Raw genomic sequence first — 15,728 nt, 5'->3', positions numbered from 1 at the left:
TTCGATTTGCACCTATGAAACTCTCCATTTGGATAATAGAGTTAGGAGTTATGGCCCTCTACATTATTAGTACGTAGATAAATCTGAGTTCAAATAGTTTATCTTGTAATGCATTTTTGAAAATCAAGATGGTATTTTTAGAAGTTTTAATGAATATTAAAGTTGTAGATCTTTTCTAGTACTACAGTATAGAGTCCAAGAACATCTAATATGGAGTTCATACGGTAGAGATATCTTCATCGAACCTGAGCCGTCCAATTCAGCTTCCACCTCCGACCGATTCCCCTCCCCACTCTGTGACCACCCCCACCCAGCCATATAAATAGGAGCTGCATGCCCTCCCCTGCCCCTTTCCATTCCTCCAGACGCTAGCCACCGTTGCTGCCCTGCCTGTGCGCTGCCACGCTAACACGTCGTCGCCCGTGACGTGCTGCGTCATCATCTCGACGACCTCCTCCTCGATCCTCGCAGCAAGGTAAAGACCAACCTCTCATTCTCCTTCCTTTCCCCTGTATTGTTGTCATGTGCAAGCCCCAACTGAGTCCTAGTCCCCATGGAGCCCTCGCTGCGCCGCCACGACCGTCACCATCGAGGACAGCCATATGGCTGCCAATTGGCATTGGTGTTCCCAGCTGACTAGTGTACCGATCTCCATGCCCTTTCAACAGTCTGTGCCACTGGTATACCTTAACCACCCCACAAAACATGTTGGCTAGTAGAGTACCTACGCCGTCAGGATCAAGGTTGATATGCCCTCTATCCGATGTCTGATCGCGTTCTGTGTGTGCAATGGGTTTGCATTTGTGTTCTCTGTCAATTCAGAATTCGTATGAATGCGCCAACTGTGTCACGCCATGTCCCATAGAGTCTTCTACGTTAACCTAGAAGCCACTCACTAGTTATGCAATGACACAATCGGAACATGGTTGCCAACCTACAGCATGCTGTAGTCATCACCCATCTCATCTCCGCTGATCGATCTTCCTCTCAGCGGATGATCTGCCCAAACCCGTACCATACAATTGTGTTTTCAGGAAATATGAACGTTTTTGTTCAGACATTTTCCCAAATTTCATAGCCAGTCTCTAGGAACACGTGCATATTCATCATTGCATCTTGACACAGCCATGGTTGAGCTTGAGATCAATCGTTGATGTGTTTCCACTACATCGGAGTACCCCTTCAAAAATCAACCATATCGCTGAGTTAGCATTTCCACGTTATATGCCATGTTTCCCTCGTTTTGTTGAAACGCCACTGAAACCCAACGTCGATATAGTGGTCACGTGTCTGATCACCGTCTCCAATAAAACCCGAGCCGCCACCGCCACTATGAAGAGTCACCAATGGCGCTATGCAGAGACACTGATAGTATCCTTAACCCAGCAGTGCAACCTCTAGCTATTTGATCCATCATGTGCGATTGAGACTAGACATCATCGTACCCCTTCTTTAATCCAAGTCGGCACTTGCATGGCATGCCAAATCAATGCCACATCATGCTCTTCAACCTAGTCAGCGAAGTCTAATCAAACCTATACTAAGCTAAGCTAAGCTAAATGCACTCCCGGAGTGGCCGGATGAGCCGCATCATCTACGAGACAGCGGCAACGCATGTCAATCCGGACACAGTAAAAAATATGAATATAGTTGTATAATTTTATTTTTATACAATATATATTTTTATAATTTAATTAAATATCAAATAAAGTATGTAAAGTTTGACTTTTCTAAAAAAGAAATATACATACTATTTCTGAACGGAGCGAGGAAGGTCTTTGTCCTCACATCCAATCCATGCGTTGCATGCCACGTCACGGTAAGTGAAGAAAGGACACCCATACTAGGAATCACAAGCCTCAACCAAGGTGCTCCAAAAGATATCTAGCTTTGGTAGGACGAAAGGCATTCCCCTCTGGATAGGGATGGTAGTTTGCCCTATCGGGTCAGGTCTCTGCAGGTTTCAGATCCATCATCGACAAGTTCGGGTGGAAAAATGGTCCCGCGGGGCCAGATCGAGGCCCCGATCAGAACTAGGTTCGGGTCTATTCTTTCACCCCCAAGTGCCACCTGAAACCCGAAATTTTGTGGGCCAAGTGCCAAATCACTTACGGCCCAGTCGACTCCGTCGATCCATTGCCCACCCTGGTGCCAGCTAATTACCTCTGTCGATACATGGCTTATTGAAGTGCAATGCTCTTTCGGCACGTAGTCACTGGGAGCCGCGAGCCCCCATCAGCTGATGACTCTGGTGCATCCTCCTTGTCTACAGCTACGGTCATTGAGATACCCGAGAACGACTCTAATGCCGCCGCCACCGCTGAGGACACCGTCGTCAGGCGCCAGTTCTTCCCGACCCTACTTGTCGTCAATGCGACGATCGACTCGGCCAACGCGCACACGGATTGGCTTTGCCTAGCCGCGGCCCGCCGCACGCAACGGCACCACGGCCAACGGCCTCGCAGCAGTGGTGGCGGAAATCAACAAGAGCTGGTGCGGGCCACAATCACGTAGCTCACAGTACCACGACGTGCCATTCTATCGCCAGACAGGACAGTCCACTAGGAAGACAGATCTGAATCTAGCATCTCCTTCTATGTTTCGAGTCTGCTATCAGGTTTCAAGTCTCCGCTGGGGCGAGGCCAGATTTGATTTTACACTCAGTAAGTATTTCGAAACCGGGTCAGATTTGCTATCTCAGGTTTCGGGTTAAATACGTTCTCGGTCCACCTGACTCTTTTCTGACCTGTTACCACTCGTGTGGAGCACGACGCTGCCAGCCCGTATAACAGATCCGGCACAGCCATGAACAGGCTCGAAGAAAGCATGGACGGCCCAGAAAAAAGAACTCTAACCAGGAAGTACTGAACATGCTTTTTTATTTTATTTTACCTTTTCTTTTCAAGAATGGGTGCACTAACGCAGCTGTTAACTTTGGTCTGCACTGCATGAGTTGTGACATGCGAGGAACACTAATCCTGGCTCAAAAAACTTCGAAATTATTAAGGCGATGCGTATTCTGACAAGCACCACATGCTCTTGGTAGTGCTTGTCAGAATTCAGCAAAGTGGAGGTGTAGAATGCCTCGACGGCTGGAACGTTAGAACCGGTAAAATTTATGAAGAGCTTCAGTCTCTGAAGCACCAAAACAGGCAATTCCCTCAACATGAACTTATGAAGCGACAAATTTAGCTCAAGGCGCTCAGCGCCCATGTACAATTTGAAATTAATAAAGCACATACAGAACAGTTGAGCAAAAATATCGCATGAAGTGAAGCCTGCTGGTAAGGTCCGATTATGTATAAAAGCAGAATTATACATATGTAGAAGAAATTGTGACCAGAAGCACAAGGACCAATCTTCCGACATTCAAATAGCAATACCACATACCATCAATATGAGCACAATTGAAAATTATCTGATAAGAGCTTTAGGGCAAAAGAGAGTATCCCAATAAGCTAACAGGCACGAATGTAGGTAAGCAGAAATAAAAACTTCAACAACAGAATGTGTCTTTAATACTTGACAATATCATTGCCACAATGAATAAAACTTTCAGCCTAGCGTGGAGTCTGTCTGTCAACCCGAGGGAGGCACAGGATATGATTGAATTTCTGCAGAGAAAAACCAGCCCTTCAATACAGAATCACTCCCTAGATCCATTGACGCAAGCAGTAGCCATAGTTATCTCGTGCAGAGTTTGTATTTCCGTTAGCTAGTAGTGCAAAAATAACATACAATGAACTGTGAATTGTAAGGTATTCTGCAACGTGGAAGTGTAGAATGCCTCGATGGCTGGAACGGAAGAACTGGTGAGATCAGCAAAGAGCTTCGGTCTTGAAGTCTGAACCACCAAACAAGCTATTTCCTCAATGTGAAGTGACAAATTTAGCTCAATGTGCTCAGCACCCCGTATAATTTGAAACTAATTCAGCACAAACAGAACAATTGATATCCGATTACTTATAGATGCAGAATTATCCAATGGTGACAGAAGTTGTGACATTTGCATGTTTGCAACACTTGAATATCAATTAATACCATCAAAATGAGCACAACTGGAAAAATGTTGATAAGAATTTTAGGGGCACCAGAGAGGCAAACTTCACCAACAAACATGATTTTCCAAAATAACATACATCATTGTGTATGGAAGCCATCATGTAAACTAACAGATAACAAAAATTCCCTTCAAAGAAAAGCACCTGTTCATCTACTGGCAAGTGCCAGCATGGGTGAGATCATCCCTTGAATTCCCTGCAACGTGTGCTGTATCTGAATCTCCTCTGCAACCATTCTCTTAAGATTCCTAATGTGTACCCTCAGCTTCTCATCCGATCGGATATCCTCCTCACGCATCTCCACCACCTTGTTTGCCACCCCAAGCAAGAACCTTGCATACCTTGGCAAAGTTGCATTCCGGCGAAGGAACTCCAGCAGAAGCCCAAGTTCCTCTGTTCCCAAATTCCCAATGCACCTCACAAGCTTTCTCCTCGCAACCAGCTCCTCCATCACAGCCACAACGCTCCTCGCATTGTTCTTAACCAGAGCCGAAACAAGAGCATCCTTGTGCCTGAACTTTCTCAGTAACTTATCATGCTCCGCGAACTTCACCTTCTTGGGCTTCTCAATCACAAAGTCTCCATCCTTGGCCTTCTCATTCTGTCCGCGAAGGAAGTACCTAAAGTAATTTGGCCTCAACACTGGCTTCTCCGGCTCAGGCGATACCCAATCGATCTCACCACTGACACCCTTCCTCCCTTCCTCGTCATCCACCGCCACCTTCTTCCTCTTGCCCATATAAATCTTCCCCTTCGAAGACCCAGCCACCAGAACCGAACCACAGGGTGAGCATGCCACAGACAGCAGTGGCTGAGGATGCCGCATCGAGTGTGTGATCTTAAGCTTCCCAAAATCAAAGCTCTTCACATAACCATCAATCCCCGCACTAACCAGACGGACTTCCCCGGTGTTGCAAAGCTTCCCAAGCGCAAGCGCCATCACTGTCTTGACGTGGCTCTCCACCAAGTGCACGAGCCGTCCGCCGCCAATGACATCCCAAATCTTGACCACATTCCCTCCAGCGGTGGCCAGCAGCCCACCCGACGGCAGGAACAGCACGCTCTCCACCACTTCCCCGTGGGAGAAAGACAAAGACGGGCCGGTGTTTCCCGTGCGGGCATCCCACAATTTGACGCTGCGGTCGTAGGAGCCAGTGGCAAAGAGGTTGCAGTCGGCAGGGGATGCGGCGCCGCCGCGGATGTAGTCCCGGTGCGCGGTGGGGACGGTAAAGACGGGCGTCTCCGAGGGCACGTCCCAGTAGGCGAGGAGCGCGTCGTCGCCGGCAGTGAGGAGGTGGAGCTTGTCGCCGCCGAAGACCGGGTACCGGACGACGCGGGTCTCGGCGGCGTGGGCGCGGAGCGTGCGGAGGGGCCCCGCCGTGGGTTTGTCGGCGCGGAAGACGCGGACGACGCCCTTCTTGTCGCCGGCGGCGAGGAGGGCACCGTCGGAGCGGAAGGAAGGGGAGAAGGCGAGGTCGCCGGCGACGGAGATCTTAGGGAGCGGCTCGAGGGGTTCGCCAGAGAAGAGGTGCACGGAGGTGGACCACGCGGCGGCGAGGGTCGGGGTGGCTCGGCCGGTGGCTGGGGCGAAGCTGAGGTCGGTGACGGGGAACTCGGCGCCGGAGACGAGCTCGGAGGAGCGGAAGGCGCGCCAGTAGGAGGCCTCCGGGGAAGCGCGGGATGCGGCGCCGCGGGACGGGAGAAGCGCAGGGTGCGGCGCCGCCGGGAAGAAGGGCTTCGAGGTATCAGCGGCCATGGCGGGCGGCGGCGGCTCAAACCCTAGCGGGGGGAGGGTTTATGGGTTTGGTGATGGGCCAGGAAGGAAATAAGGAACGAGGGGAGAATTTTGACCCCCGTCTCATCTCGTATGTTGTGATTTCAGTCAAATTTTGGCCGCTGGATTAGCTGTAGGATTCGTGCATACCTTGGGCTGGGAACGTCGTGGGCCACTTCTCTTGTCGGCCTAATTCTTCTGCGTCCTGGGCATCTTTTATTTGCCTCATTTTTTAGCAATTTGAAAAATATACGTTTCATAAGTGACATTTATCTATAATAAAATTATATTTTTTTACAATAAGATTCTTTATTTACTAAACAATAAATTTTCCATAAATATTTTTTATGAATGTGGCTTGGAAAGACCTCACATTCTGCAGTCTACCTCCAGTGCCAACCCTAGTGATGGTGGCGGTCCGTTCCACGCCCACCTCCTCGCTCCTCCTTTCACCGACCGGTGGAATTAGGGTTTTAGATTTCTATTTTTATTTTTTAAAAAAATTATGTTTTTAATTTTAAAAAAATTGTTTTTATTTTAGCTGTTAGTTTTACAATAAATTTTTAACTTTTTAATATATTATTTCTCAGAACAACTACTCTCAGCTAATTTCTTAGTTTTTAGTTTATTTTCTCATAAGTCTGATTTTTTCCAAAATTCACTTTCCAATCATCCATTTATTTAAACTACTTAGCTAAAAAATCAGAAGGAAAAACCTAATCAAACGGGCCCTCAACCGTGAAGTGGACCCCGCTGCTCCGCCACTGCCTTGTGAGCAAGAGCGACCGCTGTTTTCCTGTCTTGGCTCGGCTCGGCTCCCTAGCGAGCGAGCTTCCGTTCATCTGTTTGGTTCCCTTGTTGTCTTTCCCATTCTCTTCTTCTCCAACATATGTTTGGTCCGAGGCAAGGATCTCGATTTGGGCTGGAGGATCTCGATTTCGTGTGCGAAAGAGCTCGATTTTAGCGGGGAGGGATCGACTTGGAGACGAGGATGTCGATTTGTCTGGCGAGTAGCTCGATCTTGTGGCTACCATTGAGGTGGCTAGAGAGATGGTGGGCAAACGACAGAACAACAGAGTTTAGGAGACATGCTCATCCGCCTCCAAAATCACATGGTAGTCACCCTTCTGTGTAATCTCCCGTATTAAAGTGTAGTTTTCTTACTTAAATTTAATAGTAGGATGATTCTCAGTGCAAGAGATTGCGCTATTTAGGTACTTCACTAGCACTTTTCTTTTGCAAAGAGATTATGGAATTCCAAACATTATACTAATTTTCTTTGTTAATTTTTTGGTTCATCGTTTCTGCAACTTCAAGTTTTTTTTTTCTTGCAACAGGTAATACTTACTATCATATTGAAACGTGTTCATGTACTTAGTCATTTCAGAATTTGTTTGATGAATTTCTTATGTACTTATGCAAACAATGTGATATAGTCATTGGTATAGAACTAATAGTGCAAACATTTTCTGCTGAGATGCAGGCGTTCCTTTAAATTCCTACATTTTTCAGTGCTGAAATTTGTTATCCGAGACAATAGGAGTGCCAATGTAGCTGATTGTGTTGTTCTTTTTAATATATTTGTGTCCTATGTTCTCTAATTTTTACATATCTAATTCAGTTCTCTAATTTTTAGTGTGCAAATTTAGTTGATTTTTTTGTATTTTAAAGAAAACTGAATGCAATCCAATCAAATTGCCATGGCGGGATTACATTTATTGGCAAAAAAAGGGACTGCATTCCAAAAGAAAAATAGCTGATTATTACCTAGTCAGTCCGTTTCTTTTTGCGATTTTTTGTGACTGGACTCTGGAGCTAGCGGGGTGACGCAGCCTTCAAATATGACATGTGGGCCCTTTCCTTGTTAACAATTAGGGGCTTATGTCTTATTTGGGAGGCCTAAATCTTGCCCACTCAAAGTTGTGTCCATTCCGTTCATCTGAAGAAGGTGGAGAACCTCTGGAAGGAGAAGATTGCCAAATAATTTGCATCAAAATATAATTGACCTCCAAACCATTTATAGTTCTTGTTTGGTTGACAAAGGATTAGCTTCTATCTCGGAGACACATCCAGTTTGTTGTGGCTGCATGGAACAATACTGTCATCTATCTCCTTCACATCCATCATACTACCAGTGATTGCGTCGGCTTGAAATTCGACCTGCTAATATCTAGCGAGTTCAGGTCCCTCCTAGTTACTTCCTGAGTCCTGAGTAGTAGCTTAGTAATTTTTCGGGGGAAGATAATGCAGAGCCTAGCAACATCGTTGTACCAGTTATGCTATCTAGTGTCAAACGCTACACTTCTTGGTTGTGTTCTTGCACTCGATGGCACCAACTTCCTCCACTACAACATGCTTCCTGGTGAAGATGGCATCACGGTATTAAGTTCAATAATAGAAGACATCAAGTGCAAAACTACGTATAAGATTGAAAATGGCCATAAAATAAAAATCTTATCTTGTAACTAAATGCATGTCCTGACTGAAAAGATCATTCAAAATGGATAAATTTTGCTTCAGCTGGCTGGAGTTGGGTTTTATGGTTTCTTGTAATACTGAGCAACATAAATCATTAAATCTCACATGGAAACTGCATAAAAGGGTGCCTGTTTACTTTTAATACAAATAACCATGGTGTGGTCCTTTCGTCTAAAAGGTATCCCATAGAGAACAACCACGACCATATATATACCTAGGCTGCGTTTCTCCATTCTGTTATGACACAATGATGAAGCCCTCAAGCTCACAACACGCAAAGCAAAGACATACCACCAAATGAAGCATGCAACTCAAATCTCAAAGTTTCCCGTAGGATTGAGATGCACACAGGGCCGGTCCGGAGTGGGGGTCGAGCGGTGCGACCGCTCTGGACCCCCAAAATTCAAAGATCATATATGTATATGTATACTGTGTATATCAGTCTAAAAGCAAACTGAAAAAATTAGATCTGAGCGATTTATATTTAATAATGAGACTCCATTTTTAATCTCGTCCCGGGCTACCGAAATATTAGAACCGGACCTGGATGCACATGCACCTTGGAAGCACAACATGGCTCATGTTTGCACTTGAGGTATGTGTTCAATCATATCGCAGTCCATAGCTGTAACCAATATGTTATAGCCATATTAAAGAGTTTATTCATACTAGGACAATTTGTCCTGCCATAGCAACCTGGTCCTTCAACTGCACGAGGTGCTCCACGCCCTAAGCTGCTATTTTTCATCCTTCCACTTCAGTAATTCTTCAACCGGCAGGGAAACAGCTCCACCTTGCTAGGTATATTATCTCTTGCAATATATACTTCACTTTTATGTCAGCGTAGATTGCTGTTAGAAGTAATACAATTTGTTTCTAGTATTATCTTTAAAAAAACCTCCCTGGTAAAGGGTTAGGTAAATTCTTTATTTTTTGATAGGACGGAATGATTCTTTCTTCACTCTTATTTATGTCGTTCTTTTATTGTGAACAGAGTATAGTACAACTAGCACCAGAATGGTAGCCATTCTTTTCAAGGAAAACCAAGCTTGTCCTAAGCAGTTACAAATAGTGAATGATCCATTCTACTGCTAGTAAAAGATTATTTAGAGTTTGTTTGGTAGAACTTTCAGAGTAGCTTTTCGGTTGAAATTAGAGGGAGTTCTGTCAAACAGCAGCTTTCAACTTTTAGCTCTCTGAGTGGAATACGTGGGAGTGATTCTTTGAAATAAATTAGAAGCTAAGGAGCTGAAAAAACAGCTTTCACTGATTCACTTCTCGCACATAATCACTTCCTTCATATAGTTTATTCGCTAGAAAATCACTTTCAGCCACAGAATCACTTCCCTAAAAAAAATCACTCTCCGCAGAGAATTTGAATCAGGGAGAGCTCTACCAAACAGGCCTTTATAAAACACTTAGCGTTAAGCAATTCTAAAATAAGATAGCAGGGAAAGTGTGCTGTCAATTACACTAGGTCACACGACAGACCATAAAGTCCTCCCTCCAGTTTAAATTAGGGGGCCATTTGGTAGAGCTCTCCAACCTCCTGATTCTGTGGTGGAAGTGATTCTATGGTAGAAGTAAATTCTGTGGTGAAAGTGATTCTGTTTGTGAAATCGTTTGGTATACTAGTGGTGGAAGTGATTCCTCAGAGAAGATTGTGTTGAAATTGAGGAGAATCAGTCGGGAATCTGTGGAAACTAGATTTTTCAACTCCCACTTCGCAGTACAAAATGTGGAAGTGATTCTCTCTGATTCTAGCGCGGAATCGATTCTACGACAGAGCGTTTGGTAGCGCTTCCGCCGATTCTGGGGCTGAATCAGTTCCCAGAGCGCTACCAAACGGCCCCTAGATATCACTAGTTGAGTGCTTGTGCGTTGCAACGAAAACAAAAATTACACAAGATGACATCAAGCATATGCAAAAGCTATTGCTTACATTAATAGAGGCAATCAACAGAAATAGGATGCACTAAGTTCTTTTTAAGTGGTAGAGATGAAAGTTGCTATAGGAAACATAATTTCAAAAGGCTGTGAGCATGTAATATGCCTAAAACATGATTTGCAGATAGTCAAACAAACTTTTGAAAGGAATAACAGAAGGGAAGAAAAATGGTCTGGGGATGTCAAATTACCTGAAGACCAAGTCCAAGCTCTATATTCCTTGCTTCTGTAATTTCTGGAATTCTATCATTCATGGGCAAGGGATATCCTAGGGTGTCCATGACCTTGGGTTTATTGTCAAAATCCCAAATATTTTCTCTGAAACGATGCATGCCTGGTGGCCCACAAGCTCGGAAAAGCCCTAGGATGAGCGAAAAGAGCATCTGGAGGTGGCTGTATGAGATGTAACAAGATAAGAAAGAAGCAAAGATTGAAGATATAGGGCAAATAATAGTAAGAGCCATTACCCTGTAGGTAGCAACATCCTGCCATGTGAGTTGCCTCTTTTCAAATTCCACTTAAACATAATCAACATCCTCTAGTTGGCTTCACAATTTTGGCAGACAGTTGTCATCGTCAAGGTCCATCCCAAATGCCTCAAACAAGACTCGATACACTTCAGGCATTCGAAAGCACAAATATATAGCTCCAAACAATGCCCAAAATATAGCTCTGAGACGCATATAGAAATTTTACTAAAAGTTTACCAGATATGTACACCATCTAACAACACACATTGCTGTAAGAAATAAGAAATTAGGAAAGAATGTCCTCCACAACACACGGTAGCAGCATGAAGGTGTGAAGATACAGTTATGTGCTCCATATTCTCATGCTACTAAGTTTCCCACAACGGATCAACACATCAAAAGGGGTATAGAGGAATACAACATAAAGGGATGGAATATTGTAACTATGAGTTAATATAACATTTAGACATACATAGAGACAAATTGGCAACAAAGGCTACAGAACATTCAATATATAACATTGGATGATACAGTGACACAAAGAAAAAAGATCGGATCCTTTTCATGTCTCCTATTAATATTATCATGCTTAAAGCTAACAAATATATTTAAAAAGTCGATTACCAATGTGCCAACAAGGTTAACAAGCCCTATGTCACCGTTGACATAAAGCAGTCAGGATATCTAATAACCTAACCCTGTTGTGTCCTGTTAATTGCAATGAAAATATTTAGGCAAGATGTGGTTGCTTCATTTTGCACACACTGACCACTAACTACTCAAATTATCCTAATTTATCATCAGAAACAAGGTTCCATCTCTACACTTCTAATTGCACATTTCCAGCATAAGAAAGGAACGCACACTTTCAGTAAATGGATAAGAACATAAACACTCACTTGGATGGCGGCTCCCAGTCCTTGCGTATCATTTTATCCAAATCATTGTAAGGAAACACCAAATTGTGCAGACTGACCGCCTTGATCCATTTGGGAAGCACCTTCTTCCCAATACAAGCAAACACCCGCTCCCTCATCGGCCCATGTGACTCCCTGGGGTACCCCTACAAGAAGAACTCGCAAAAGGCGAGCTCTAGCACGTACTGGCCCAGGAACAAGAGCCTAGAGTGGCCGTTACGGACATGTCACATCTGCGTGCGCTCACAGGAGGGGTCCAGGTGCTGGAACGTGAGGTAGAGCAGCACATCGAAGTGACGCGTAGGGCAGTCGTCCCCTTCCCCGAAAGCGTCTCCGAGGGTGCAAGCGGGTACCCGAGCGCCTACTTGGCTTCGAGAAGGTACTCGTCCATCCAGGTCATGTCAGCGACGGAGAGCGGCACGGAGGGGAGGTAGGAGGAGAGCAGTGGGAGCACCTTCATTGACAGCTGCGGGCTGCCAAGGAACCGCCGGGTGAGGCGCTCATTATCGAGTGGTGGCTTGAGGATGAAGCATCACAGCAGGTGCTTCTTCTTGGGGGAGACAACCTTCTTACATTGTGCGAGCTCCCAGAGGGGGTAGCTCAGACTGTTCGCTGGCTCTGGAGGGGAGGTCAGCAGCAGCGAAGGGTGTGGTCGGCCGCGACAGTGAGGATGCAGACTTGGACACAGCAGCGCGAGGTGGGGAGAGTGCGTCGATGAGCTCCCAGAGGAGCGTGCGGGAGATCTCGCCGACGGTGATGAGTGCGAAGGCCGTGGTGGTGGAGGCGAGCGCGTAGCAAAGGGAGGAGATGAGGGGCGAGAGGTGAGAGCAGAGCAGCCAGGGGGGGTCTGGAGGCATGGAGCGCGAGGAGGTTGGTGGCGAGCAGGCATAGTGTGTTGCGGGAGCGAAGCGTAGAGCGGCGAGGGGGGATTTGGAGGCACAGAGCACGAGGAGGTCGGGGCGAGGAGGGAGGAGATGAGGGGCGAGTGCGGAGCGGAGCGGCGAGGGGGGATCTGGAGGCAACATGAGGAGATCAAGCATGGAGCGCAGCAGTGAGGGGGGGATCTGAGCCAACGGCGGGAGGAGGCCAGGGAGATGGCAACTGCTAGGTCTGGGAGCAAGGGCACAGGATAGGGATTGGGGAGGGCCCACTTGTCAGGATGTGGTAGGGCGTGGAGAGGCAGACCGTGGGAAGGAAGCACTACGTGCTTTTTAAATAGTAGAGATTTAAGAGAAACATTAACTAATATTATATTTGCGAACCGAGCAATAGCACAGTGGATAGAGCCTTCAGTTGAGAGGCTGCCCACCTAGGTCGTCTTCTCCCTAGGGTCGAGTTTTTTAATATATTTTATGTTTGCATGTGTTATATTAAATCAGTATGTAGAATAATTAATTGGAGCTTCCACACACCCAAGTAACATTCATAAATTCTGCCATTAGATTAAGACACATTTCTGTGATGGAGATAGTTGCTACATGCTTGGACTATCATCTAAGTGCTGGGTCATTTGGAGAGCTCAAAGTAGAGTTTGTTTTAAGAGCTGTGTTATGATGCTTGGAAGGAACCTAGGGGTACCACAATTAAAAAACTAACAGCCGTTGATTAACTGGGGGTTATTTTAGGACAAACTTACTATTGCCCCGGTCGTCTGCTCCACATTCCTGTTTGGCCATTTCCTTGTCGTCATTGCCTCATCGTCCCTGCAATCTGCACCTGATACCCTGGTCATGGAGCGGCCGCCGTTGTCAGTTGTCATTGCCTTCCAGTCCATCCACGGTTCGTCTCTAATCGCGTGGCCAGTGGAGCCATTGTCGCTCTGGCGCCGGCCGCGGACCGCTGCCATCCACCCCTGCCGTCATCTTGCCTCTAAATTCCATGATTTTGTTCCTCTGTGCTACTACAGATTTTGACATATTCCTAATCGTGTTCTGAAGTAATGTGACCAGGATCCTTGGAGAAATAATATGTAAAGCTTGTTCGTTTACTCGTTATTGGCCAGGTCTCGGCAAGGAGGATCTACGGAAGGTGATTGTCGCAAGTACTAAGAAGTTTCTTCAAATAGCTATCCAGTCTATGGCTGCAGCAACGGTGGACGTGATGGGACCAGCACCTGCTTGAAGCTGAAGAAGAACAAGATTATTTGCATCCGTTGTATGTTAAATGTTGTGCAAGTGTCCTTTTTGTTGGTTTTATGTTCATAACTTGCACAGGTTGATGTAAGTTCTGGGTGTGTGTTTTGCTATAGATGGCAGGAGCATACTTTCCCTATTTTTTGTTATTGTTTTATCATTAGTTGGGCTGGGAACATATGTTTTTCGTTTGTAAAAATGGATATTGGTGCTTTTGCTCTGGATTTGTACTTTTTTTTTTGTTTGGTTGCCAAACCATTTGTAGTTCTTGTTTGCTTCAGCTGGCTGGAGTTGGATATGGATTTTCTGGTTTCTTATCGTACTGAGCATCATAAATTTCACATGGAAATTGTACAAAAGTGTGTCAGTTACTTTTAATACAAGGAACCATGATATGTTCTCATTCCGTCTAAAACACATAGCATAGAGAACAAAAACGGCAATATATACCAATCCAGCCTTTCTCCATTCCATTACGGCACAACGATGAAGCCATCAAACTCATTGTACACAAAGCAAACAAATACTACCAAACAAAGCACAAAACTCAAATTTGCCCATGGACCATCGAAATATAGGATTGGGATGCATCGGTGAAACACAAAACGACTTTCATTTGCACTTGAGGTATGCGTTCAACCACATTGCACACAAAACGACTTTCATTTGCACTTGAGGTATGCGTTCAACCACATTGCAGCCTATAACTCGTCGTTGTAATACGATCATTATGTTATAACCAAATAAAAGAGCTTGATCATAACAGGAGGAACAGACACCATTCTTCAGTAGTACGAGTTGCTCTATGCTCTAAGTTGCGTTGTCGCATCCTTGCACTGCATCAATTCTTCAACCGCAACGAAATAGCCCCACCTTGGTGGGTATCTTACCGTCTCTTGCAATTTGTAGTTCATTTGTTATGTCAGTGTAGATTCCTGTTACAAGTAATACAATTCGTATCCATTTGAGATGGCCGAATGATCGTACTTCACATCTTACTATTGTCGTTCTGTTATTGCGAAGAGAGCATAGTACAGCCAGCACCACAATGTTTGCAGCTGTTCTCTTCAAGGAAAATCAAGCTTATCGTGAGCAATTACATGTAGTGAAGGATCGATTGTAATGCGAGCCACATATTGTTTTTTTTAGGGAAGGCCTTTATTGCAAGCTTTATTATCTTTAAATGATAGTTACATCGTTTACCAAAACAGGAATAAAAAAGTTCGGTGGTTCCGCAAGCCACACATTCTGCTGGGACACACCACAACATTTAGCTAATTCGTGAGCTGCCATATTCCCTTCCCTAGGGCAGAATTCAAAAGAAATCCTATCAAAACATCCCGCTGTAATATAGCAATCTTCATATATTGGTGCAGCAGCAGTGGCCGAGAAACCACTCGCCTGCATAGTATTAATCACCTCCAAACAATCTGACTGGACAAACCATCCCGTAGTGCCAGAGCCTCTGCAGTCGCCACATCATAGATATGCCTGATCTTTCGGTTTGATGCTGCAATGAAGGTTCCATGATCGTCTCTTATTAAAGCTCCAGTTCCCCCTGAGAAACTCTTTGCATCAAAGTCAGCATCCGTGTTCAATTTGATCCAGCCAGATGGTGGTTTAGACCATGCATTTTCTTTTTTTGTTGTCGATTTTTACATAGCCTGCCAGTAGTTTGTTGTCAAGATACAGATAGCCATCACCGTCCACTGTGGTGATTGAATTTGCTCTCCATGGACCACCTATCTCCGCTCTCACCAGATGTACTAGATGGCCACAAGGATCAGCTCCTGAACTCCAACCTTATCAAGAAGCGGTGTTGCACGCCGGGTGTCACATATGTGTTCCAGTGCAGCAGAACCCACACGGTCCATATCTCGGGCCTACTCGATGAGTTCTAGTACTCCCAACTCTTCCCAGATTGCAGTAGCATGCTTACACATAAATAG

General features: G+C 45.3%; 1 protein-coding gene and 1 pseudogene across 1 annotated transcript; both read right to left on the bottom strand.

Moving 5' to 3' along the window:
- Positions 1-3,478: 3,478 nt before the first annotated feature.
- LOC133893303 (protein SLOW WALKER 1-like) lies at positions 3,479-5,877 on the bottom strand. The gene has a single exon (XM_062334300.1). The coding sequence runs from the start codon at positions 5,815-5,817 to the stop codon at positions 4,210-4,212; it is 1,608 nt and encodes a 535-aa protein (XP_062190284.1). The 5' UTR covers positions 5,818-5,877; the 3' UTR covers positions 3,479-4,209.
- A 4,462-nt stretch (positions 5,878-10,339) lies between these two features.
- Positions 10,340-13,493, bottom strand: LOC133892221 (ribonuclease III domain-containing protein RNC1, chloroplastic-like; annotated as a pseudogene).
- Positions 13,494-15,728: the final 2,235 nt, after the last annotated feature.

This window comes from Phragmites australis, chromosome 15, assembly GCF_958298935.1.
Source record: "Phragmites australis chromosome 15, lpPhrAust1.1, whole genome shotgun sequence".
Classification (NCBI taxonomy): Eukaryota; Viridiplantae; Streptophyta; class Magnoliopsida; order Poales; family Poaceae; genus Phragmites; species Phragmites australis.
This window is presented reverse-complemented; position numbering and strand designations above follow the sequence as displayed.

What these genes read in the sequence shown, in the direction of transcription:
- LOC133893303 (XM_062334300.1), bottom strand. Translation starts at nt 5,817, where the DNA reads ATGGCCGCTGATACCTCGAAGCCCTTCTTCCCGGCGGCGCCGCACCCT.